Source organism: Gossypium hirsutum, chromosome A09, assembly GCF_007990345.1.
Source record: "Gossypium hirsutum isolate 1008001.06 chromosome A09, Gossypium_hirsutum_v2.1, whole genome shotgun sequence".
In the NCBI taxonomy this organism is placed as follows: Eukaryota; Viridiplantae; Streptophyta; class Magnoliopsida; order Malvales; family Malvaceae; genus Gossypium; species Gossypium hirsutum.
The window spans coordinates 63,181,456-63,206,483 of NC_053432.1; the positions used below are offsets into that span (position 1 = coordinate 63,181,456).

The 25,028-nt window shown below is 33.5% G+C and overlaps 1 protein-coding gene across 2 annotated transcripts; it reads right to left on the reverse strand.

Annotated features, from left to right (window-relative positions):
• Positions 1-21,964: 21,964 nt before the first annotated feature.
• LOC121206109 (polyadenylate-binding protein 2-like) lies at positions 21,965-24,377 on the reverse strand. Of its 2 annotated transcripts, XM_041076403.1 has the most exons (6): positions 24,067-24,377; positions 23,666-23,894; positions 23,039-23,157; positions 22,748-22,829; positions 22,387-22,565; positions 21,965-22,285 (listed from the first exon to the last, which is right to left on the reverse strand). In XM_041076403.1, the coding sequence occupies exons 2-5, from the start codon at positions 23,832-23,834 to the stop codon at positions 22,513-22,515; spliced, it is 423 nt and encodes a 140-aa protein (XP_040932337.1). In that variant the 5' UTR covers positions 23,835-23,894; positions 24,067-24,377; the 3' UTR covers positions 21,965-22,285; positions 22,387-22,512. The 2 variants fall into 2 exon arrangements, with proteins under 2 accessions (XP_040932337.1, XP_040932338.1); XM_041076404.1 differs by lacking the exon at positions 24,067-24,377 and having other exon boundaries at positions 23,666-23,924.
• Between the last annotated feature and the right edge of the window lie 651 nt (positions 24,378-25,028).

The following is a 25,028-nucleotide window of genomic DNA, read 5'->3' on the forward strand; positions in this document are numbered from 1 at the left end:
TTGTATATTAAATAATAACTATTTTAATATTTTAAGTAAGAAAATTTGAAATTTTTTTGAGGGAAAGTAAAATTCAAATTAAACTACTTTTTTATAAATTATATAAAAAATGAGATAAATTGAAATATAAATATGTAAATATTTGGATAAAAATTTAATTTTAAATTTACATTTAAAAAACAAAATAATAATAATAATAAAAGAAAAAAACAAAATCAAGGTGACCAATAATATTGTATGTTGTTAAACAAATACACCCATCAAACTTTCTTTTTATAGTATAAGCTCGAGCTTAGATAATTAAATTATCAAATATGCACATAAAACATTCTTTTTTCTTGTTTACATTCCCTTAATTAATTTTCTTGTTTACATTCCCTTAATTAATTTCAACATGTAAGCTTTAATTTGTTGACTTAAAAGCATCTTAAATCTTAATTAATACTTTGGATTGACCCAAATTGAGTCGAGATCAATTTTTATGTCTAAACTCGACTCTTGAAAAGGATTACTACAAATTTTCATATTTGAATTTAAATGGAAAATTGTTATTAAATAAAAGATAATTATAATTTCATAGTTCAAATTTAAAACTCAATATATTTATTTATCAATTTTTTTAAATCTAATATTTAAATATATCAAATGGTTTAAACCATTTAATCTAAATTTAGATTAAATATTTTTAAATATAAAAACATTAATTAATTATATAAATTTTCATCATTTAATAAATCTAAAGTAAACCTTAAATCCTAAACCATTTAATATATATATAAAATTGATCTATTATCTCTTAAATAATTTAAACTATCTCTTAAACCCCTATCTCCTAAATCATAAATCATAAAACATAAACCCTAAACCCCTAACCCTCTTTTATAATTATATAAAAACTTATCTAATATATAAATTAAAAAATACTAATTAATCTAAACCTTAAACCCTAACCCGACCTTGAATCTCTAAACCTTAAATCACTAACTCTTAACCTCTAACCCCTAACCCCAACCCCCTAACCCCAAACCTATAACCCTAAACCCCAAACACCAAACCCCAAAACAATAACTACTAACCCTAACCCTTATTTAATATATAAATTTAAAAACACTAATTAATCTAAACCCTAAACCCTAACCCAAATCCCTAATCCCTAACCCCTAAATCACAACCCTTAAACCAGAATCCCTAATTCCATAATCTATAAACCTTAAAATTGTAAATCCTAAACCGACCTTAAATCCTAAATTAATTAACCATATACCCTAAACCATATATATTAAACCCTAAACTATAATGATAATTAATTAAATATTTTAAAATTAATACTATCGTATCTTTTACAATTAAATATGAAATTATTTAATATATAAATTAAAAATCAATTAGTCATGTACCCTAAAAATATTTAAATTATTTTAAATAATAGTATTTTAAAATTTCCATTTTTAACAAATATTTTTCTATGTTTTTTATTTGAAATTATTTCTACGTGTCATTATTTCAAATTTAACCATTTTTTAAAAAATATTCTGTTAAAAATAAATTGAATTTTAATTCATATAAATAAACAAAATAAATAGACAGATAAAATGTTTTTGCGGCGCTTTTTTAAAAACGCCGTTAAAGCCCTAAGCATTAGCGGCGCTTCTTGGAAAACGCCGCTAAAGCCCAGAGCATTAGTGGCGCTTTTTCAAAAACGCCGCTAAAAGCCTGAGCATTAGCGGCGCTTTTTCAAAAACGCCGCTAAAAGCCTGAGCATTAGCGGCGCTTTTCAAAAACGCCGCTAAAGCTCCGAAAGGTTGAAAACGGTGCGGTTGGGCTTAAGTTTTTAGCGGCGTTTTTCAAAAAACGCCGCTAATGCTCATTTTTGGCATCGTTTTCCTGAAAGCGCCGCTAATGCTCAGTCTTTAGCGGCGTTTTTTGTCCAAACGCCACTAAAAGCGCCGCTAAAAGCCTGTTTTGGTGTAGTGTCTCTCGAATTCTCAAATCACAGAATATTGCCTTTATTTAAAAAAATCCATTCTTTATGAATTTTGGTGAAATTTAATACCATATTTGAAAAGGTATGTGAATAAAATATTATGTTATCGAATGACAGCAATAAGGGGGGACTAATGAACGAATCATAAGATACAATGACAATAATCGCGTAACATATATCGATTTAATACCAACATTAATAGTCAAGGTAAAATGATAAACAAAATAAACACTAATATTAGTGACAATCATAATAATAATGACAAAGCAATGCACTAAAAAGAAAAACAAAGAAGTAAATAAAATAATTACATAAATAATGTAAGAGAATAATTTATAAAAGCATTGAAATAAAGAACCAAATTAGAAAAGAAATAAAATAAACTTTAAAAATACAATTTGGGATAAACATATATATAAATAAATGGAATAATAATAAATACCAAAAACAAAAATAATAATAATAATAATGCAAGGAATAATAAAAAAATAAAAAATATTAAAAATAAAATAACAAATTAAAATGTAAATAAAATTAAGGGAGCAATTTACGAATTAATATACTATAGATAACAATAATAATAAATAATAGTAAGAAAAATAATAATAATAACAATAATGGTACAAAATAATAATAGTAAAAAAGTAATAGTAATAATGATAGAAAATAATAATAGAACTGATAATAATAATAATGATAATGATAATAATAGTTTATAAAAATAATAATAAATAATGATATTAATATATAAATAGAAATAGAAATATAATACATAGAAATATAATAATGATAGAAACATAAATAGACAAATAAAAAAAGATAAATAAAAGTATTTGAGTAAGAAAATATATGAAATAATAATAATAATCTAATAATAATAAGCCTAAAAAGAAAATATAATTAAAGCAATAATAACACTAAATAATTAATAAAATAGCAAAAATAACAAAGGGGATTAATTTGAATTTAAAACCGAAATTCATGGGCGAATTTGAAACAAATAAGAAGAGAGAGGATCAATTTGAACGTGCGCATAACAAGGAGGGGCCAAACTGGGAAATAAACCCACCCTCCAAAACGCGCAGTACCAGGGAGGACTTAATTGAAATCGAAAAAACCGTGGGGTAAATTTGAAAATAAAACTAAATCGTATTGAAAAGATAGAAAATGCGGAAGGACAAAAAACACAATAAGACCATTGCTTAGAAAACACGTGGATCCTACTTGCAGGTCGGGTCAGAATTTGGGTCGGCCCCTCAAAACGATCCGTTTTGGGCGCTTGGGGGGCTAATCAAAACGACGTCGTTTTGATGTTGCTATTTAAGCCCAAATTTTTTTAAAATCCCTCATTTTAACCCTCCTTAAAAAAAACAAAAATTTGCTCTCCCCTTTCCTCTCTCAGCCCCATGTCCGGCCTTAGGCTCCAGCGCCAGACCACCGTGATGGTTGCCGGCAACGGCGCCGCCGTCTACTATGGCCGGAAAATAATTTTTTTTTTTGCTTTTTTGGCTTCCCAAGCCTAAAGGCTTCATTTTTCATCGAAAACGATAAGTCTAGGCCACCCATGGCGGTGAGGTTCGAAAAAAAGGTTAGTTTTTCAATCCTTCTTCGTATTTTTGTTTTTTAAAAAAGTAAACTAGGAGTAAAATCAAACACTAAAAATAAAAATGAAATGAAAATAAAAACAAAATAAAATTGCAACCTTTGGAAATTTCGATTCTATGTTTCGAATATAGTTTTTTCGTATTCTGATTTTTCTGCTTATATTCGTAAAAAAAAGTGTCCCAAATACAATGGTTGTTTAGGTTTTTATACCCGAAAATACAACAAAACTTTTGTTTTTGCTGCGTTATTTCTCGTAAGTATGGCGACGTGGAGGTGGACGTGGTGTGGGGGTTGTTGGTGGAGCGACGGCTGTTGCGGCGCAAGCTAGGGTTTGCTGCAAACACGACTTGAGCTTTAGGCCACTTGAGCCAATGTAATTGGGTCTTAGGGTTTTATTATTTTTGGGTTTCAAATTTGGGTTATGTAACTTGGACTCTGATGATGGGCTATTAATTTTATTTGGTTTTATTGTTTGGATTTTTGGTTTAATATTTGGTCTTATTTCGGTTGTTGGGCCCCGGGAAAATTGGGCTTTCTACAGCTGCCTCTCTTTGCTCATTGTCGTGTAACAAAAATAGAGCAAAGACTTTTAGGAATGACCAATTTTGCTTGGTCTCGCCGAGTCTTGACCTCTGTGGTGCTCCTCTTCTTTAAGTAGCCCTATTGTAACTTCGGAAAAGCGAGACTTGTAATTTCCATTTACTCCAATATAATTTCAGGGAGGAAAGATTTGTAACTTCGATCTACTCCGTTGGAACTTAAAGGAGATCAGAATTAGTAACTTCAACCTGCTCCACTGCAAATTCAGGGAGATATGGTTTGTGTATTTTCCTGCTCCACTACAACTTCAAGGAGATAAGATTTGTAACTTTGACCTGCTCCACTACAACTTCAGGGAAACAAGGTCTGTAATTTGTAGCTCTAATCTGCTCCACTGCAACTTCAGGGAGATAAGATTTGCTATCTTTAGTCTGCTCCATTGCAACTTCAGGGAGATAAGATCTGTAATTATAGCTTCAATTTGTTCCATTGCAACTTCAGGAAAATAAGATTCGCTATTATAACCTCAATCCATTCTACTGTAACTTCAGGGGTATGGGATTTGTGGATTCACCGATCTTGTTACACCATCCTCTAGGGAACATGACCTATAGAATTGGTTTCATGGGCCTATGTTTATGCCAAGTGATTAGGATGTCATTATCAGAATGAATCAAATCCTCCTAACTAGATGTGTATGAATGATATTTGCATGAATGTAGAATGTCACGAGAATGATCATTTCTTTATATTTGGGTTGTCATTGCTCATTGTTTATCAAGGTTCTATCACTGGCGCAATATCATGGCTTCTTATTCAGCTAATATCTTTGACCGAGACTGAAAACCCAAAGGAATAGTCACAATTTACCCTTAGGCTTGGTGAGTTCTAAATAACAGTTCTGTTTCAGGCTCTTATACTATTTAGAAACTTTTTAGAGTAATATGCAAAACTTTTATGTGAATATTACCAGCCCAATAATCATTGTTTCAATGGAAAATGCTTGAAAAAGTTTATCACAATGTATAATATGAAATTTTATTGAGAGCAAAACTCGAAGTGGAAAAAGTAACCAAAATAGCAAATTTTGCTAAAGAACAAAATGAATAAGATGAAAATAGGTGCCCTAGATATCGCAGTATGAGCTTCTCTGTACAAAACTTCTCGAGTTTGAACTTGATATGTGACTAGAAGACCTATAGTACTTTGTTGATGCCCAAGATGTAGCACCGTTCCTTCTTGTTAATCCGGAGAAGACAAGACTACCGCGTGCCCCGCCTTCAATTAAAATTTGAGCTGCTCTTTTTCGGGTTTTCAACTCAAAACCCCTTTGGTATCAAAGCACCCTTTGTGGGTTTTCGCCTTAACCTCTCAGATTTTTTTTTAGAAAGTCTCAAAGCGCCCTTTGCGGGTTTTGGCCTTGGCATCTCTCCTTTTAGGTTTGACTGAATCTGAATTTACGAGATTGGGCAAGTTTTTACCATCCATCTCAGCTAGAATCAGTGCTCCTCCGGAAAAGGCTTTCTTTACTACATAAGTTCATTCCTAATTTGGAATATATTTTCCTTTGAAGTCCTTTTGCATGGGAAGGATCTTTTTCAATACTAGGTCCCCTCATAGAATTCTCTTGGGCGGACCTTTTTGTCATAAGCTCGCATTATTCGTTTTTGGTACATCTGACCATCACGGATAGCCCTTAGTCTTTTTCCTTCGATCAAGTTCAATTGATCATATCGAGACTGGATCCATTCTACTTCATCTAACTTCATTTTTTATAAAACTCGGAGAGAAGGAATCTCAACTTCAATTAGTAAAACTGCCTCCATTCCATAGGCCAAAGAGAAAGGCGTTGCCCCGGTGGAGGTCCTGACAGACGTTTGGTAAGCATAAAGGGCAAATGGTAACTTCTCATGCCAATCTTTGTAAGTCTCAGTCATTTTCCCCACAATTTTCTTAATGTTCTTATTGGCTGCTTCTACTACACCATTCATTTTTGGGCGATATGGCAATGAGTTATAGTGTTTGATCTTAAATTGACTACAGACATCTGCTATTTTGCTATTGTTCAAATTTAGTGCATTATCTGATATGATCCTTTCTGGCATTCCATACAGACATATGATCTCCTTCTTTAAGAACTTACTGATTTTCGACCTTGTGACATTGGCATATGAAGTGGCTTCTACCCACTTGGTGAAGTAATCGATGATTACGAAGATGAATCGATGTCCATTGAAAGCTTTTGGCGATATTGGCCCAATTACATCCACGCCCCACATAGAGAAAAGCCATGAAGAAGTTATAACATTGAGAGGTGAATGAGACATATGAATTTTGTCTCCATAAATTTGATACTTAAGACATCTCTTAGCATAATTAATACAATCCCCTTCCATGGTGGACCAATAATACCCGAATCTCATAATCTGCCTAGCCATTGTAAAGTCACTGACATGTGTTCCACAGACACCCTCATGGACTTCTTTTAAGATCTTTTTAGCCTCAATGGCGTCCACACATTTTAACAGCACTTGCTCTTTTCTTCTTTTGTATAGGATTTCCCCATCTAAGACATAGTCACTGGCTAGTTTTCTCAACGTCCTTTTATCATTCTTAGTTGCCTGGTCAGGGTATTCACGACTCTTCATATATCGCAATATATCATGATACCACAGGTGATCATCCTTTTCTTCCTCCTCGATGTTGTAACAATGAGCCGGAGCCTTACAAATACTCATCTGGATAGGTTTTACATCCTCTTATTTGTTTACTTTAATTATTACAGCTACAGTAGCTAGGGCATCAGCCATCTGGTTCTCGTCTCGAGGAAGGTAGTAGAAGGTGATGTCATCAAACTCTTTAATCAATTCAAGAACCATCTTTTGATAATCGATCAACTTGGGATCTCTTGTCTCTCATTCTCTATTGAGTTGATAAATCACTAGCACTGAATCCCCATACACCTGTAGCACTTTGATCTTACATTCTATGGCTTCACGGATACCCATGATGCATGCTTCGTATTCTGCCATATTGTTCGTGCAATCAAAATTTAATTTACTAGTGAAGGATAATGATCTCCGTTTGGGGATACTAGGACTGCCCCGATTCTGTTACCCATAGCATTTTAGGCTTTGTCAAAATTTAATTTTCAAGGATGGTCTTCTTAAGAATCATCTTCAGTGGTTGTAACATACATTAGATCTTCATTCGAAAAATCAAAGTTTAACGGCTCATAGTCCTCCAGAGCTCTACTAGCTAGGAAATCTACTATTGCACTCTCTTTTATAGCTTTCTGGTTCACATAAATTATATCAAAATTGGAAAGCAGAATTTACCATCAGGCCATTCTTCTGTTCAAAGCTGTCAACTCCATCATGTATTTCAGAGGATCCAGTTTCGAAATAAGTCAAGTGGTGTGATATAACATATATTTTCTTAATCTCCGAGTTGTCCAGATTAAGGCACAACTTTCTCAACCTTAAGAACAATTTCCTCAGGACTTGTACATACTCCTTCTTTGTCGGGGACTTTGCGATCATATCATCGATATAAAATTCAATTTTTTTGCGCATCATATCATAGAACAGGGTTACCATAACTCTTTGATAAGTTGCTCCAGCATTTTTCAATCCAAATGGCATCACCTTATAGCAAAATGTTCCCTATGCAGTTACAAATGTGGTCTTCTCCATGTCTTCAGGATGCATCTTAATCTGGTTGTACCCCGAGAACCCCATCCATGAAGGAGAACAGTGAGTAACCTACCGTGTTATCTATTAAGGTGTCGATATGAGGCAATGTGAAATTGTCCTTCGGCCTAACTTTGTTCAAATCCCTATAATCTACACACATTCATACTTTTCCATCTTTTTTAGGGATAGGGACGATATTGGCTACCCATTCTGAGTATCTAACCACTTTTAAAAACCCAGCATAGAACTACTTCTTGACTTCTTCTTTTATTTTCAGTAAAATATCAGGCCTTATCCTTCAAAACTTTTGTTGAATAGGCTTGCACTCTTCCTTTACAGGGACTCGATGTACAACAATGTCAGTATTTAACCCAGGCATGTCTTGATATGACCATGCGAAGACATCCTTAAATTCTTGGAGTAACTCAATAAGATCTCATTTTGTCTCTACGGTGATACAAGTTCCAATCTTCACATCTTTTCCTTCCCCCAAGCTTACGATTTCGACTGACTCTTTGTGAGGTAGGATTTGTTTTTCATCTTGTTCTACCATCCTCAACAAGTCAAGAGATAGGTCACAGTTTTGATCATATTCAAAATGTTAAGAATCCTCCATATACATATCCTGATCAAAAAGAGACTCTGTGTCCTTAGCATCGTCACTCATATCATTGATATCTAAAGACCTCTTATAGTGAGGAAAGGCAACCCAAAAACAACAGTGTCTAAGAATAATTATTTGTATGATGAATGAATAATAAAAAAATTGAAAGAAAGTCCAATAGGACAAAAGAATCTAAGAAAAATCATCTATATAGCATGATTATGAATGAAATGGAACGAATAAAAGAATATCTACTTAGAATGATATCAAAGATGCATTTAATTGAAATAAAGATTTTGGACACAAGTCTATTTCACAAAAGGATTCTTATTACTCCAAGCTTAGAGCAACAACTGTGTTTTGAACATTACTCTGAATTATCCCTAAACACTACAGGAATCTCTTCCGCAGTCTAGTTGTTCAGAACACTCCCAAGTATATAAGGGCAAATGCTTGACAAATTCTCTTCTCAAGTTCCCTCTTCAGATATGGCATTAATGCTCAGATTTCCCAACCTTCCTTCTGTGGTTTCCTTTCTTGGCGATTCCTCGAGATACAAAAATTCTGGATATGTGAGGAAAAATCATTGGTTCCCATTTGATCTCCTCCCCGCTCAACCGTGCTCTCCTTCTCTCTTGCTTCTTTTCCAACTCCCTCTTTCTTTGTCTCGTGTCTGGCTTAAATTCTAAGTCGAAGCGGTCTTATTTATCCTTCATCATCGGTGCTTTCACCTTTCCTTGAAGGTATCTCTCGAGTCCTCTTCCGAGTAAAGCCCTTTTTTTATAGTCAACTGTAGGCTTATTTTCGTAGTTTTGGATATCCTAGGCATGGGGATCCTGTTCCCTTCGGGGATGAATGTTGCGTTTGCAAATTTTCTGAGATGAGTTCTGAAAGAAATATATATATATCAACCAGAGATTTCTTGATCAGAAACATACAGAATTCTTGAAGCTTAAACATGATTATATAACTGCAGCTGTGTATGAAGGGAATTTGTTTGATTAAATAAATATATCAGAGGGTATATTCCGATAGAAACTGTATGATACAAATGGTTTGAAGATGGTTTAAATGAAGACAGAAGCTGAAGAATATAGAATAAGGAATGGAATATGTGTTAGACATGATTCTCTTGATTATTATCTTAGTGATTGCTTGAAGAAAATTGAAAAAAACATTTTTCAGAGTTCAAGACCGAGTAATGTAGTTAACAGAGGTAGGTTACCCTGTAATCTCAGAAATACGAGTGAAAGCCGAAGTGTGACAAATGACTTCACTGTAAAATCTGGAGAATGAACATCAGCCAGGGTATATGTTAATTGTATATAGGAAGATTTATCTCTACCGATGTCATTACAGGTACTTTCTTCTTTATCGATACTAATATGATTATTTTAAATTGATCTTGGTTTGACTATTCCTATGATTACATAAGTTCAGTATCTATTAAAGATTTGTCTGTTGAGTTTGCTGAAATTTTTGGATTGAAGCATTAAATTTTTTAGATTAGTATTTATGGGCTGATAAGATCTGCAGGAACTGTTTGATAATGATACTACTGTTTTCTGATCGATTTGATGTTCTTACTGTTTGATATAATCTCAATAATGGAATGGTTAATTCTGCATGATATGGTGGTAAATTATAAGCAGAAGTATAATATGTTGCAAGATCAAGATGATGAAATGTTATGTTGAATCAGAGAAGATTGAGCTAATTGTCTATTGTGATATTGAACATGCCAACACAGATATATGCCGGAAAGGGGTCATGATATTTACCTTGTTTATGTATTGAATATTAAAATATTTAAGTTAAGGTTTAAATCAACGGCAATAGTGCAAGAGAATTCTAATGTGTTTCCAGAAGAGTTGCCCGAACTACTGTTGATTGAAGAAGTTGAATGTGCTATAGATTTTGTAACTGAAATGATAGTGAAAAATATATTTGAAATCAGAGGTTTCTAAAACTAGTTGGTTATTACAGAAAGATATGGAATTGGAATGATCTGATAGACGTTAGCAAGGTTCCGATTGACCCAAAGGACTTAGTACAGATACCCCACTCACAATCTCCTCAGAGCAGTCCAAGTTGTCCATAATCCGTTCTGTGGCCTCCAATCAATATTCTGCCACATTCGAGGCGATACCAGACACGCCCCTAAAGATCTCCGCTCCGTTAGCCCGAAGTCGTTCAGAAATAGATCCCCGAACTCCATTGCCCGTACTTGCCCCGGTAACACTTTCCAGAACACGAAGCATTGCCTGTGACAGGGCATCATCCTCGGCACCGCGGTCATGAGACTCTACCTCTGTTGCCGGTGGTACCGGTGCATCCACCGCCGGCATATGTCTCGAAGACGAAGATCTCGCTCGAGCACTTCCTCGGCTCCGTCCACGGCCTCTTGTACTCATATCGTATTATCTTGATTACGAATTTTTATGCATCAATTAATATTTCAGTGTTTATTATAGATGTTTTATGAATCAAACAGTAGTTCAGAGTTTGTTTTCGCAGAATCGAAGTCTAGCTACAGTTTCAGTCTCTTATTAGATTTTTCTATGGTTTCAGTATCATCCTATCTAGAGTATCCTAATAGGGTTTCAGTACAGACAGATAATTCAGGAAAATATTTAGAAAAGTTCAGAGTAATACTTACAGACTTGAGCCGGAGATTCGGAATGCCACCTTCTAAATATCTAAATTTTAAAAATCGAGTTTTTCGCATTCTTTATAAAATTTTTGCTTTCGAAAATCTTTGTTTTTGTAAACCCATTCCACAGCCGAGTTGTTGCAACCTATGCTCTGATACCACTAAATGTAACACCCCTTACCCGGTCCAGACGTTATGGCCGGATCCGACATGCCACATCGAAGCATTCAAAACATTTCCGATCCAGAAAGAAAACTTACTGAGTGTTTTAAAAGATGATTTCATTATAGGTTAAAGTGAATGGAAGCTGTGCACCAGGTAGGAAACCGGAAAAGAGGAGGTGAGTCCATCAGACTGCTTAAGTACCAAACTCCCTTCGGATCCAATCCTAGACATGCAAACCGCCATTGCCATACCTTAACGTCATGTATATTTCTAGGAAACCGATTTGATTAAGTCCTTTTTAGGAAAAATGATTAATTTTGAAAAATATCTTCATTGCGGAAGCTTGGCCTATTTTTGTGTTATTTTGAAATCAATTACTGTTTTTGAAAACGCGCCCTAAAGCTATCCAATTTCAACAGTTAAATATAAATATTACCTATCTTAATAAAACATATAAAAACCATCAAAAATAAATAAGCGGCCTTATTACATTTAAAAGCCCAAAACCTCAAACGTAATTAAAAGGATGTCCAGTTCACCAGAAGAAAATCAAATTTTCAGAACGGGTGGCCACTCCGAATTCCCTCACAGCTCCAAGCCCACTATGGTTGGGGATTACCTGCGTGGATGAAAATAAAAGGGGTGAGTTTGGGGAAACTTAGTGTGTAAGGAAAACCCATTCAAAACCCAAGTCAGCTCAAGCCTACTGGGCCTAAGCCCATTTAGGTAATAGTGGTACTGGACCAGAGCCCTTTTCAGATTACAATAAACTGGGCCTTAGCCCCTTATTCAAATATCAGTATGGCCCATAGGCCCATTTCAAAATACATGCAACATCAATAACATATGCAAGCCCATTTAGGGAGACTACTCAACCCACCAACCACTACACTCCACCCGTACCAGCCCTACACTCCATGTGGGGAATAGCTCAACCCACCCAGCCCAACATTCCACAGTTGCAGCCTTGCTGCTCAGTTAACAGTAAATTGAGGCAAAGCCTCCAGTACGTGGACAAGCCACTTTCAGTACTTCCTCCGTCAATATCCCAATCCCATGCATCAGATAATAACAACATGGCATGCAGTAAATAACAACAGTCAAACATGCATTTAGGTCAATTTAACCCTAGGGTATTTCGGTAATTTATCTACTAGGGGTAAAACTATAAATTTTCCACTTTTAAAGGTATTTCAGTAATTTATCTATTTTAGGGTTTTTCATGCATATCCCTACTTTCAACGTACTAACAGAATCACGTACCGAGGGTTCTTACCGAATTGGGTCCGTTCGCCCATCATTCCAATTTTGGCCCATTAAGCCCAAAAATATCGAGGGCACAGAAATCATCCACTTTGCAGTCCAAATTTTGCAGCTTACCAAAAACATTAATTGATTTACCTCAAAAGCATTCGTACAGTCACAAATCTACAAAATATCGGTTTTCGGCATTTCGGCTTTTCGGCTTTTGCCAATCTAGACTAAGAAAGAGGGTGTTAGTTACACACCTGTTTGCGGCGATATGCTGACGAGATCCACACACGAACCACCTACAATTGGATTACTAACACGTTAATCTAACTATTCAAATACAAACTACGTATTAACCCCTTACAATATTCGACCAACCACACCTACAGATCATAGTAAGCTTATAAGAAATCAATAAGCAACTCATTAACAAATTTTTGTCAATGTTTACCACATAATCATAATTTCACTGCAAGCTGTCTTCCTGAGCAACAGTCACTAAATCATTTATAACTGGAGCTACGAAACTCCAAATCAAGTGCCGTTAATTTTCCATGAAAATAGACTCATATATCTTATATCCATAAAATTTTCAGAATTTTTGGTCAGGTCAATTAATACCAGATTTTTCTCAAAGTTTCGCATGTTTCACTGTTTGACTAATCTGTCCACTCTTCATAACAAATCAAATTTCTCATTGTAAAGAATTCAAAATATGTTCTCGTTTATTTAATTTGAAACTAGACTCAATAAGCTTTAATTACATAATTTATTTAGCTTCTAATTCATCTCCCACAATTTATGTTGATTTTCCAAAGTCACGTTACTGCTGTTGTCCCAAGCAGATTTATTACCAAATCACTCTTTCACACATACCTTGCATGCATGTTATTTAAACATGTATATCACCAATCAATCATCACATATCTATGATTTTACTTAAGTATAATCTCCATTTCATCATTTTAAAGCACAACATGTTAGCTGATTTTTCCCTTTAGCATCTAAGGCACATGCATGTTATTTGTTTGGCTCAACTTCACCTATCTTCCATTTTTCATCAAAACAACATGAAACAACAACCGTTTCCTTCATTTTAATTCATGACCAAATGCTCACAACACAACCAAAAATCAAAATATGCTTCAAGAGTTACGGTAGAATCAAGAAGAACTCATGAACATCAAGATAGAAGCAAACTACCATGAACTTACCTTCAATTTTCTTCCCCAAGTGACCAAACATTCAAGAGCTTTCTCCTCTCCTTTCTCTTCTCTAACTTTCGGCTATGATGAACAAAGATGGACAAAACTTTGTTCTTTTCACCCCTTTTTCTTTTAATAAAATTTCATATTTCATCCATTTAATTCTTTAATACAAAATACATGAAATGCCCATCATGGAACATTTACCTAAACCATTATCATGGAACATTTACCTAACCCATTATCATGAAATATTTACCTAATCCATTATCATGGAACATTTACCTAACCCATTATCAATTTGTACCATGAATTATGGATATCAAGTGCTCATATTGTCTACAACAACATGATGGCTGGCCACTTCATGTAAAATGGGAGGTTTGTCATGCAAATCCTCCTATTTTGCACTCCTATTTATTTGGCCACTTCAATTTAGCCTATAGCATTTTCAAACATTTTCACATAGGTTCTATTTTATAATTTCACCCCCTTTTTCTTATGGAACAAAAATTAACCAAAATTGTCGGGTTTTATCTTAAGCTTGGGCCTTCTAGAGGCCTACTAACATAATTAAACCTATGCCAACATTCACAGAATTCCTGAAAATTGGGGCGTTACAGCCCATGGCCTGGCCCCACGGCCATGTCCCAGGCCACACGGGCGTGTGCCCTTATCTTCAAGGAAAAATTTCTAAAGTTGTCAATTTAGTTCTGAATCACTTCTAAAACATATATTGGGCCCCGTAGGCCCATATTAGAGACTTTAAGATGAAATTTGAAAGATTTTGATTTGTAATGAAAATTTATGACTCGATTTTGTATAAATTCTAGTTTATAAGTCCAGTAATGTTTCGTAACCCTATTCCGGTGACGGTTTGGGTTAGGGAGTGTTACAGTTCACAAAAAATGCTGAACTTCAGTTTACTTGGGTAATTTACCGCCAATTCCTCATTTGCACTGAATAATTGTACTCAAGCCCACGTTCCGTTCGCTTCGAACATTCAATTCAATTTCATAACTTTAACAATAATTTTATTTTCAACAAATGATATGAATAAATACATAATATCATTCATGTATTCAATATATAAACATTGAAGTTTAACCATACGAACTTACCTGGGTTAACTTATGGAATTTGTAGTAGTTCATGGACTATTCTGCTAATTTCTCTTTTTCACGATTATCTACGGGCTTTTGATCTAAAATATAAAATTATTCATTCATTAGCATATAATTCAGTTTCAATTCACTTCACATTTAATACCCCTTAATTTTTAAAATTACACAATTACCCAGACTTTTATAGTTTTTACAATTTAGTCCCTCAACAATTATTCTATCAATTGAACTAATTTTTTCTCAACTGACAATTTATATAATTATTCTAAGCTACCATACAGCCTTTGATAAATAGAACTTATTAACAAACCCCAATATCTAACCTTTTTTCACAATTTGGTCCTAAAATCAATTTCTATTCAAATCACTTGATAAAATCATCATATAACAAAATTAAATTAGTATCTAAATCCATGTTAATTCATCACAAACATCCAGAACTCATCAATGGTAACTTTCAAAATTACCCATAAAATCAAAAACTAATGACACAAATAGTTGAACCTAATTGTAAAAGTCTTTAAAACAAAAAAAAATTCAAGAAAAAAGCAAGAATTGAACTCACGTGACGTAAAAATATGAAAAACCAGCTTTTGAAGACTCTCCTATGGTGTTTTTGGCTGAGAATTATGAAGAAATTGCTAGAAACTCTTTTAATTATTATTTTGTTTGTATAATTTACAAAATTTACAATTTTACCCTTAATTCACATTGTTTCCTTATTTCTTTCATACTTATGCCGCCCCAGCCATACCATTAGGCCGATTTACACTTTAAGTCCTCCTTTATTTAACACTTTAGCTATTTAATCACTATTTCTTTAATTAGCAAGTTTTGCACTTTTTTAATTTAGTCATTTTTACTTAATTAACTATCAAAATGTTAAAATTTTCTGGCTAAACTTTAATACTGACTTAATGACACTCCTTAAATATTTATAAAAATATTTACACTTGTTTTATAAAATCAAGGTCTCGATACCCCGTTTTCAAAACAATTTACCTACTAAATTCTTCTAAACCACAAATCACTAATTCAAAAGTCTTCCTAAAATCGCATTTAACTCATAAATACTAAATAATAAAACTTTCAAACTCACTTGTCAGATTTAGTAGTCTCGAACCACTATTTTCGACACCTCTAAAAATTGGGCTGTTACAGGTCAAGCCTGAAACGACGCCATTTTGGAACCTTTGAAACCTGGCCAAAACGATGTCGTTTGGTGGCGCCTATATAAGTAAAGACATTAAAAATTTTATATAAGTAAAAACATTAAAAATTTTCATTTTAGATTTGGCTTTAAAATAAAAAAGTTTTGAGTCCTTTTTTTTCTCTCTTAGCCCCCCAGTCCGGCCACAAAGCCACCGCAAGCCCGCCGTGGCCATCGGTCATTGGTGACAGCAACCGTCACCTCTGGTGGCCAAAGTTACAAAAACAGGCCTTTTCAGCCCCTTTTCGGCCAATATATGAAAGTTTGCCTTTTGTTCTAAAAAAAGAGAGAGAAATTTTCGGCTCTTTCACCTAGTCTACGCGTGCCTTTCATGCCTTGTTTCGTCGAAGCCCAGGCCAAACCCTAATGGATTCTGGGGTTTTTGGTGTCGAAGAAGACCTCTGATGACAGAGGAAGACAAGTGACTCAGGTAAAAAAAACGAATTTTATCATTTATTTATTATACTTTTTCAAAAAAAATGACCTTCGTTTTTTCTTTTAACGTTTTTTGTTCTTTGTATTCAATTTTTTTGTACCTGAATCTCATAATCGTTTGGCTTTTTATAGCCATTACAATATTTCATTTTTTCTTTTTCTTTTTTGTTTCTGCTCTACTATGTTGTTTCTGCTATTTTGTTTTTTTGTTTGCAGGCGATGGTGTAAAGTTAATGTAACACCTCTAACCCAAATCTGCCACCGAAGCAGGGTTACGGAGTATTATCAAAATTTACAAATCAAGTAAACGTATATTTCACATCATATAGTATTCATATTAGAAGTTAATCATGAAGTCTCTTATATGAGCCCTCAAGGCCCAAAATACATGTTAGAAATAAGTCGGGACTAAATCGAGTACTCAAAATTTTTTTTCCAAAAATATTAAAATTTTTCAGAGGCGCAGGGGACACACGCCCGTATGGCCTGGCATTCAAATTCGGGACACATGGCTGTTTCTAAACTTGGGAGCTCTCTGACTTAGGTCATATGGCCAAGCCACACGCCTGTGTGCTAGGCCGTGTGAGCATATTGACTTGCATTAATAAGGTGCAGGGGTCACACGCCCGTGTGCTAGGCTGTGTGAATAATTTGAGCATTCTGTTTTGCAAATTAAAAGATACAGGGGACGCACGATCAAACCACATGCCCGTGTGCTAGGTCATGTGAATAATTTGAGTATATTGACTCGTGCAAATATTTCAAATGCAGAGGACACATGGTCGTGTCACACACGACTGAGACACACGCCCGTGTATTTGCCCGTGTAGACAAAAATAGGTCATTTCCAAGCTATATTTCTCACCCAATTTGGCACCAACCTAACCAAACATTTTTTGGACATCAATAAACCATAACAAAGCAATTAAACAAGCCCAAAACCAAGTCTTATACATGACATATTACCACATATATCCAAGTATTTTTTCTTACCAAATTGACCAAATGCACATATATGCATATTTTACCAAATATGCTATTTCAAACCATTCATCAATATGCCTATATAATTTCCAACATTCAACCATTTCAAACACACATCAACCATGTTAAGGCCATATATATATACATATCAAAATATACCAATCACAAGCCATACCAATGGCTAGTTTCAACCAAACATTTACATGCCATCATTGGCCAAATTTAACCTATACATGTTATTATAACCAAAATTTAGTTTGCTATATATATCGAAAAGGCCAATGGATAATGTGATGTGGCTCCGACCAGCTTCCAACCTTAACGAGCTTCTGAGTTACTATAAAACAAGGAAAGTAAAACAGGGAAAACATTTAATACTTAGTAAGTTCATGATAAACGCCAAATTATACATATTTTCACCCCAAATACTTAGCAGATTTATGGATGTTTATTACTAGATTTGTGGATTTTGGTGCTTTTAATCTGGTTATTTCATGTTTTGTACTCAAGAGAGCACCAAGAGTCAAAAGGAGCCAAAAATAAGCAAAAAGGGGACGAAACGGACCAAATCGAGAAAATGACACGGCCTAAGCCTTGCCACACGAGCAGCTCACACGTCCGTGTCTTTCGAAGGTGTCGACCAAGGCTTTCACGATTCACACGGCCTGGCTATTGACCCACACGGCCGTGTGAAATTTAACGGATCGAACACGGCCTGGCAATCACGTCACACGGCCGTGCCACACGGGCGTGTCCTTTTTTCAAAAAATTGTATTTTACACGGAAAAGGACACTTAGGGAGGAAGAAAGCCAATTCAAAGCCTATATAAACACCCTAAGTGTGACTTAGAAGGGGGCGGCCTGTCTCTCTCTCGGCTCTCTCTCCAGAACTTTTCTAGAATACAGAACCATATGCAGGGAATTACTTGAAGAAAGCTAAACGATCCATCCCAAAAAGCCGGAGCTACTCCAAGACTGAAGATCTCTCTCAGAATTCCTTCAGGGGTTTTAGAGTTTTCTTTATGTTTTGTTATTTGCATACTTTTGAGATGTATTCTTATTTTATTCTGAACTAAACCCCTTAGATACATAAGAGGGATGAAACCTATGATGGATCTTGTTATTATTATATGAACTGTATGATAAATACTTGATTTGTTCTTAATTATGTGTTTTTAATGCTTGAGTTAATATTCTGGATATTAATTCATGATTTGATGTGCTTATTCAGCGGAGAAAAAGTCCCTGTCTAAGAGTAGATTTGGCATAATTAAGCGGAGTTGATCGAACGCCTAGAAATAGGGTTACGAGATTTTGTCAGATTAGGGTGAAACCTAATATGGGAGTCCATAGAGTGATTTATTACTTCCCTAGGGGTTTTAATTAGAAAGAGATATCATTTAATTCAACTGAGGGTTAGAAGTTATTAGTCTTGAAAGAGATAATAATATAGGTTAGGAAGTCTCACGGATTAAGTCAAGTGAATAAATCGTTTGGTTCAAAGTCAGATAACAAGTGAAATCATAGGTGGATTCCTCATTGGGTGTCATCTTTATCAATTACTCTTCTTCATGTCTTTTTTCCAAATTTTCCCTTTTCTTTAGTTTAATTAGTTAATTAGTTTAGTTAATCAATTTAATAAACAACCCCTCTTTATTCTTAGGTTAAATAATAAAAAGATAGTTATTACTAGTACGTTTAGTTCCCTTGGGTACGATATCCCGGTCTTGCCATTACTATACTATTGTTCGATAGGTGCGCTTGCATTTTCGTCGTGATAATAGTTAGTCTAGGTTTGATCTTCATTATAAATATTTATTACTTATTACGAATCACGCGATCAGTTCGTATAACATGAAATTCAACTTACCATTTAATTACACTTAAGCTAAGCATTCTAGGCATACTTAAAGCAAATTGGCTAAAAGCCCTAGCACATATCCTCATCAACCATGTTAGACATTATTTCATATGAATATCAAGGAACATGTACAAGCTCAACAATGACCAAATTTCCATATACATACGCTTTCCACATCATGTGTCCATATAGCATATACAATCATATCCATGTATTCAAGTATATTTTTTGTAATGATTCGTTTCGAACTCAAATTATCTCATATCAAAATTTTACCCGTTGAACCATTTAAATATTGTTGGATACACGGGTAGTACACACGAAGTGTACAAGCATGTAATCCATCAATTCATATATAGGTATGCCCATAAGAGCATGTAATTGAGAAGCTCTTTCAAGCCATATAACGGGAAGCTTATGTGAGCCATGTAACAGAAAGCTTACATGAGCTAATATCGAGAAACTTCAGAGAGCCATTAATCGAAAAGCTCATACGAGCCATAAAACGGGAAACTCAAGAAAGCCATTAATTGAGAAGCTCGTGAAAGCCATATAACTGGATGTTCATAAGAGCTAAAAATAACGGGATGGCCTTGCGAGTTGTTGTGTGTCCGCAACACATGCAGGACCACAACCAATCGAGAACCCTTAATGACAATGTCATTTGTATCCATTGAATTTCTTAGGTTCAAACAGGACATGGTACTTATCAGATATATTCGGATATGTGATCAATACTTGTACATGACAATTATACATTTCACATACATATCATTTAATCTAACATATAAACATACAATTTAGTTACACGAACTTACCTCGATAAGTGTTCGTGTACATAAAAGCTACTAATCCAATACTCTCTCTTTTCCTCAATCTAACTCCGTATTGTGTCTATTTGGATCTATACGGATGAATTTAACTCAATTTAATACAATTCACATTCAATTCAGTCCAATACATATTTTTGTAAAAATTACTATTTTACCGCTATACTTTTAATTAATTACGATTTTATCCCCAGGTAATGAGGGTACGTTTGGTTCACTGTAATGGAATAGGGCTGTAATTGAATAGAGCTGTAATGGAATAGAGCTGTAATCAGTAATTCAACTGTTTGGTTGAATGGAATGGAATAGAACTGTAATAGTATTCTTGTGTTTGGTTGAATGGAATGATGTTGTAATAGCATAAGGAAAAAAAACTAAAATGACTAGAATAACCTTAGCAGATTTTTTTTTAAGGTAGATGATTATTATTATTGTTATTAAATTTTAATAAGATTATTATTGAAAATACTTTAATAAAATAATAAATAGTTTAACCATATTTTAACATAATTATTATTAAATATAATTTAATAAAAAAATATAATTTAATAAAATTCTTAATATAATTATTATTATATGAATTAAAAAATCAAAATATATAATACTATAAAAAATATATATAACCTACTTTATTATTTTTAAACTGCACTACATATTTAATGTGCTAAAATATCATTAGTGAAATAAATAAATTAATTATTCTACAATAAAAAACAAAATATTAGAAGTAATAATTAACTTAAGAATTATATTTCATATCCAAACATAATATTCATATATTAATAAAAAGTTACTTATATGTCATAATCCATATGTTATAAAATTGTACAACCTCAAAAAGTTTGAGATTCAATTTATTAAACTGAATTTGGTTTATAAGCTCACTGTTTGATTGTTATATAATTGTTATTGCTTGTGCTTTTTTTGTTTATTTATAATATAAGTATTGATATTTTTGTTTGATTATTTTATAAGTAAAAAAATGTTTCACTTTTCAAAAACATGCCCCGAAAATTCATTTAATTTAAATGAATATATTTTACTTTAATAAGCGCATACGAATACAACTTTTAATTTTTTTAACGAATATATATGAATAACTTGATAAATAAACAAATAAACATGATTAGAAATTTACCTGTTCTGTTCAATAATGATCCTCCTCCAATTTGCAACCGTTAACTATTGGGGGTTACGTACCATATATTTGTCCAATTTCATTGGATTCAAGTTGTTATTTAACCATCAAAAATTAATTTTATTTAATAATATGTTCACAATTCAGAATTAGCTTGCAACAAAAATGGAAGGGTTTTCTAAAGGATTCGTTTACTCTGATTTCTAGACTTAGCCAATCCTTCAACTTCAGATTCAGCAACTGAGTAAACAGGATAAACCACGATTTCGTACAAAATAATAGCAAACTCCAATACAACCATGACAAAACAAAAAAAATAAGAACAAAAATGATTTGCAAACGATTAGTTTGTTCAACTTTCCAATTTTATGATCGGACCACAAATTTTGAGTTCCACCAATTGATGCATGTGGTTAGACATAAGAGATTGGGCAAGAAAAATATCATGCCAAATACACTAAGATAAGCAAAGAACCTAAACCTCACATGGAATATACAAAGAAAATTTTAAAATCACATAATCTGATTCACAACACATACCATCAAACATATGTTTTGGAACAGTGAAGTTTTAGCATCAGCTGCAGAATTTATATAATAAAAAGGACTGATACCTCGAATTTTATTATGGCAAGTGCCAAGCAAATATTATACTTTTCTAGAATGTAACTCACAAGATGTAGAAAATACTTCAAACAACAATACTCGAATAAAGAAGACTATAATTTGAAACAAGATGAAGGGCATCATAACCAAAACAAGCACATAATTAACTTCATCCACAAAAATATCCATTAATTATGTGTCAAGCAATAATAGCCTAAGTAGCTACATGAAAATAGAAACTACAAATATTTAAAAGCATCTAATGTAATAAATGACATTTCTCATGTAATGTTCCCATAAAACTTTTACTAAAATAGATGGATTCATCAAAACAACCTCATAGCCAACTTAAGCCAAAGCTGTTGCAACGTTCTTCCTCGGTGCTGCTTCAGTACCTAGTATCATGATCCAACACAAATATTTAATAAAATGAAAGGGGGAAAAGCCCTTAAACTAGAACATAATATGTTTATATAATGAATTAGCAATTTTGTACCTTCTCTAAAACCAGTCTTGAACCTACGAGGAACGTGGCAAAGATACCTCATCCTACCAGTTCAAGTGGTCTTTCTTCGGATTGCCTTAGTAGCATAACAAGTTGCAATGACAGTTCAATAAAGGATCAACCACAAAATGAAGCTTCCTCTTCTCCAAATATATCATCAAATAGCAGGCCTACAATATCTAACTGCATTAATAACGTTTTATTCCTTATTTCTTTCTTGGTAGGCAATGCATAGGCAAGTTAAAACATTTGAGCAATTAGTGACAATAAAAGGCAAGCAGCAATTAAAATTGTTTCCAACATTATTCAGTAGAACAAGAGAAAGATTACTCAAATCAGAGTAGGAAATTACCCTCCTCATCAAAAGAACCAAATTGCTCAACCATCTTAGTATGTTTTCCAGCCTTTTTAAGCCGCTTAAACATTTTAGTTTCCTGAGTAAATTTTCATCCAACAAAGCCATCAGGGAAAATCATGGATAATGTAACCTTAGCAGCTCATATCAAATGTCAAACATAGGAATTTTTCTTAAGAATGCTAGAACTATCTTACAATGATTAGTAATACAAATGATAGCAACGAATAAAATTGAGTGTATGCTTAGAAAGACTAAAATTCAGAAAAACTAAAAATAGATTAATACCTTGATAAATATGTTTGCAGTGCCACTCTTATGAAAATTAGGATGTCGCTGAGAATACATGATGTGAATAGGCTTGTTATACAGTGGAGTGAAATTAAATAAATCCAATGCCCTAGCCGCTGTAGACAGAAAGAACAAAAGCGCACTGGTAATTAATTGAATAATTCAAAAGAATGAAATTATAATTATCTAAAACACCAACTTGTTCTTTCAAAAAAAGAAACATGAACTTGAAAGAAATGAATCATAAAAAGTTAATTTCTAACATACAAGTTCGATCCACTCTTGGGGAGTTGCAAACATGCATTCTATATCTAAAGACTACATACATTATGAGAAGTTCCAAAGCAAAACTAACAATTAACTATTTTTACATTTCCAAGAAACATTAACAATTAACCATCAGCAAGAAATACCTAGATACTATAATACACTTAAACTTTTCAATTAAATTAGATTACAAAGTAATTACCAATAATGTTATACAATTATAGTAATTGCAATAATATCTTTCAATAACTACATTCCCATTCCAAAAGAACTCGCAGTCGAGATAACTATCAAACATCTTTCAATTGTTGATTATTTAATAAAGAACAAGTTTTTAAAGTTAAGTAGAAGTCTAACCACCACGAGGATTGTTATAGTTGACATAGCCGTAGCTGATAGAACGACCGGTAGCCAAGTCCCGACAAACTCTTACTGAGGCAACATGAGCCACCTGGCTAAACGTTTGGAAGAGTTGCTCATCAGTAATAGAAGCATCAGGATCCCCGACATAGAGTGAAGTCAGCATAAACTGCGGTCCCCCAGGTCCGGGAGCAACGCCATTTGGCCCGGAAACTGGCGCCTGATACTAAACATGAATTTGCGCCATTAAAAGAACCCTAATCCAACTCTTTTAAATCCTTGTTTTTTATATTTCAGTTTTTACAAAAGTTCGAAAAAAAAAGAGGTAAAATAAAACCAGTAATACAAACATAGTTGAAATTATAAAAGAAGAGGAGGAAGAAAAAAGGAGAACTTACAGAGGTTCTCAAAAGGGAAATGAGGCAGCTTTGTGGAGGCGAGGAACGAGTCAGATATGAATCGGCGGTTCCTAATGACAGAATCGATAGAGGCACTACTTTTACAACAATGACGAATTGACAAACAATGGGTGAACAAATACAGGGTAAAATTGTCTGGGGGAGAAATTTTGCTATTACATCCGTTGTTAGTCTATTCTTAGCCCCTTTCACTGAATGACGATTCGGTAAATCAAATGAATAGAAGAGGAATAGCCATTCGCCGAATGAAGAAAACTGTGAAGCAAACTATGGCTTAACTGTTCATCTAAGAATAATGAGGGAATGGCTATTCCATTCCCTCCAACTAAACGCGGCCTGAAATTCATACAATTTAATCCTTATTCCAAGCTTAACAGATTTTTATACAAAACAATAGCAACCAATGTATTTCATAAAATTCAGAATTTTTTCATGAATTTTCCATCTTTTCAATTTAGTCCCTAAATTATAATTTCATCAATATTTCTCTTTACAAAATTTGTTTATCTATCAACAACCTTTTATTTTCTACCATAAAATTTCATAATTCAACTATACTCATCTATGAAAAACTTTAATACTTTAATAACTTTTCAAATTAATCCCTGAGATAGCTAGATTAAGCTATTGCGATATCGGAAACATAAAAATTATTAAAAATGGGACCAAAATACTTAATTAAACAAAATAAGCTTGCTTGAGCTCAACTATCATGACTAGGGTTTCCATGCCTTATTTTAGGAAAGATGATGAAAAATGATGATATTTTATTATTTTCTTTATTTTATCATCATTATTTTATCATCTTTCCAATTTAACCCTTAATAATTTACTAAATTCCAATGTTGAATAATCATCCTTATCTACTAACTCCATTAATTAGTCTATTTATCATATAAGGACATCAAATTTTGAATTCCATAGCTATTTGGTACCTTTAG

Bases quoted from the DNA above. Each gene is read 5' to 3' on its own strand.
- LOC121206109 (XM_041076403.1), bottom strand. From the start codon at position 23,834: ATGCTGACTTCACTCTATGTCGGGGATCCTGATGCTTCTATTACTGAT. The intron at 22,830-23,038 runs GTATTAATCTAT...AAATTTACTCAG, and splicing joins CTGCAAACATATTTATCAAG to GAAACTAAAATGTTTAAGCG. The intron at 22,566-22,747 runs GTAATTTCCTAC...TAGATATTGTAG, and splicing joins TGGTTCTTTTGATGAGGAGG to GCCTGCTATTTGATGATATA.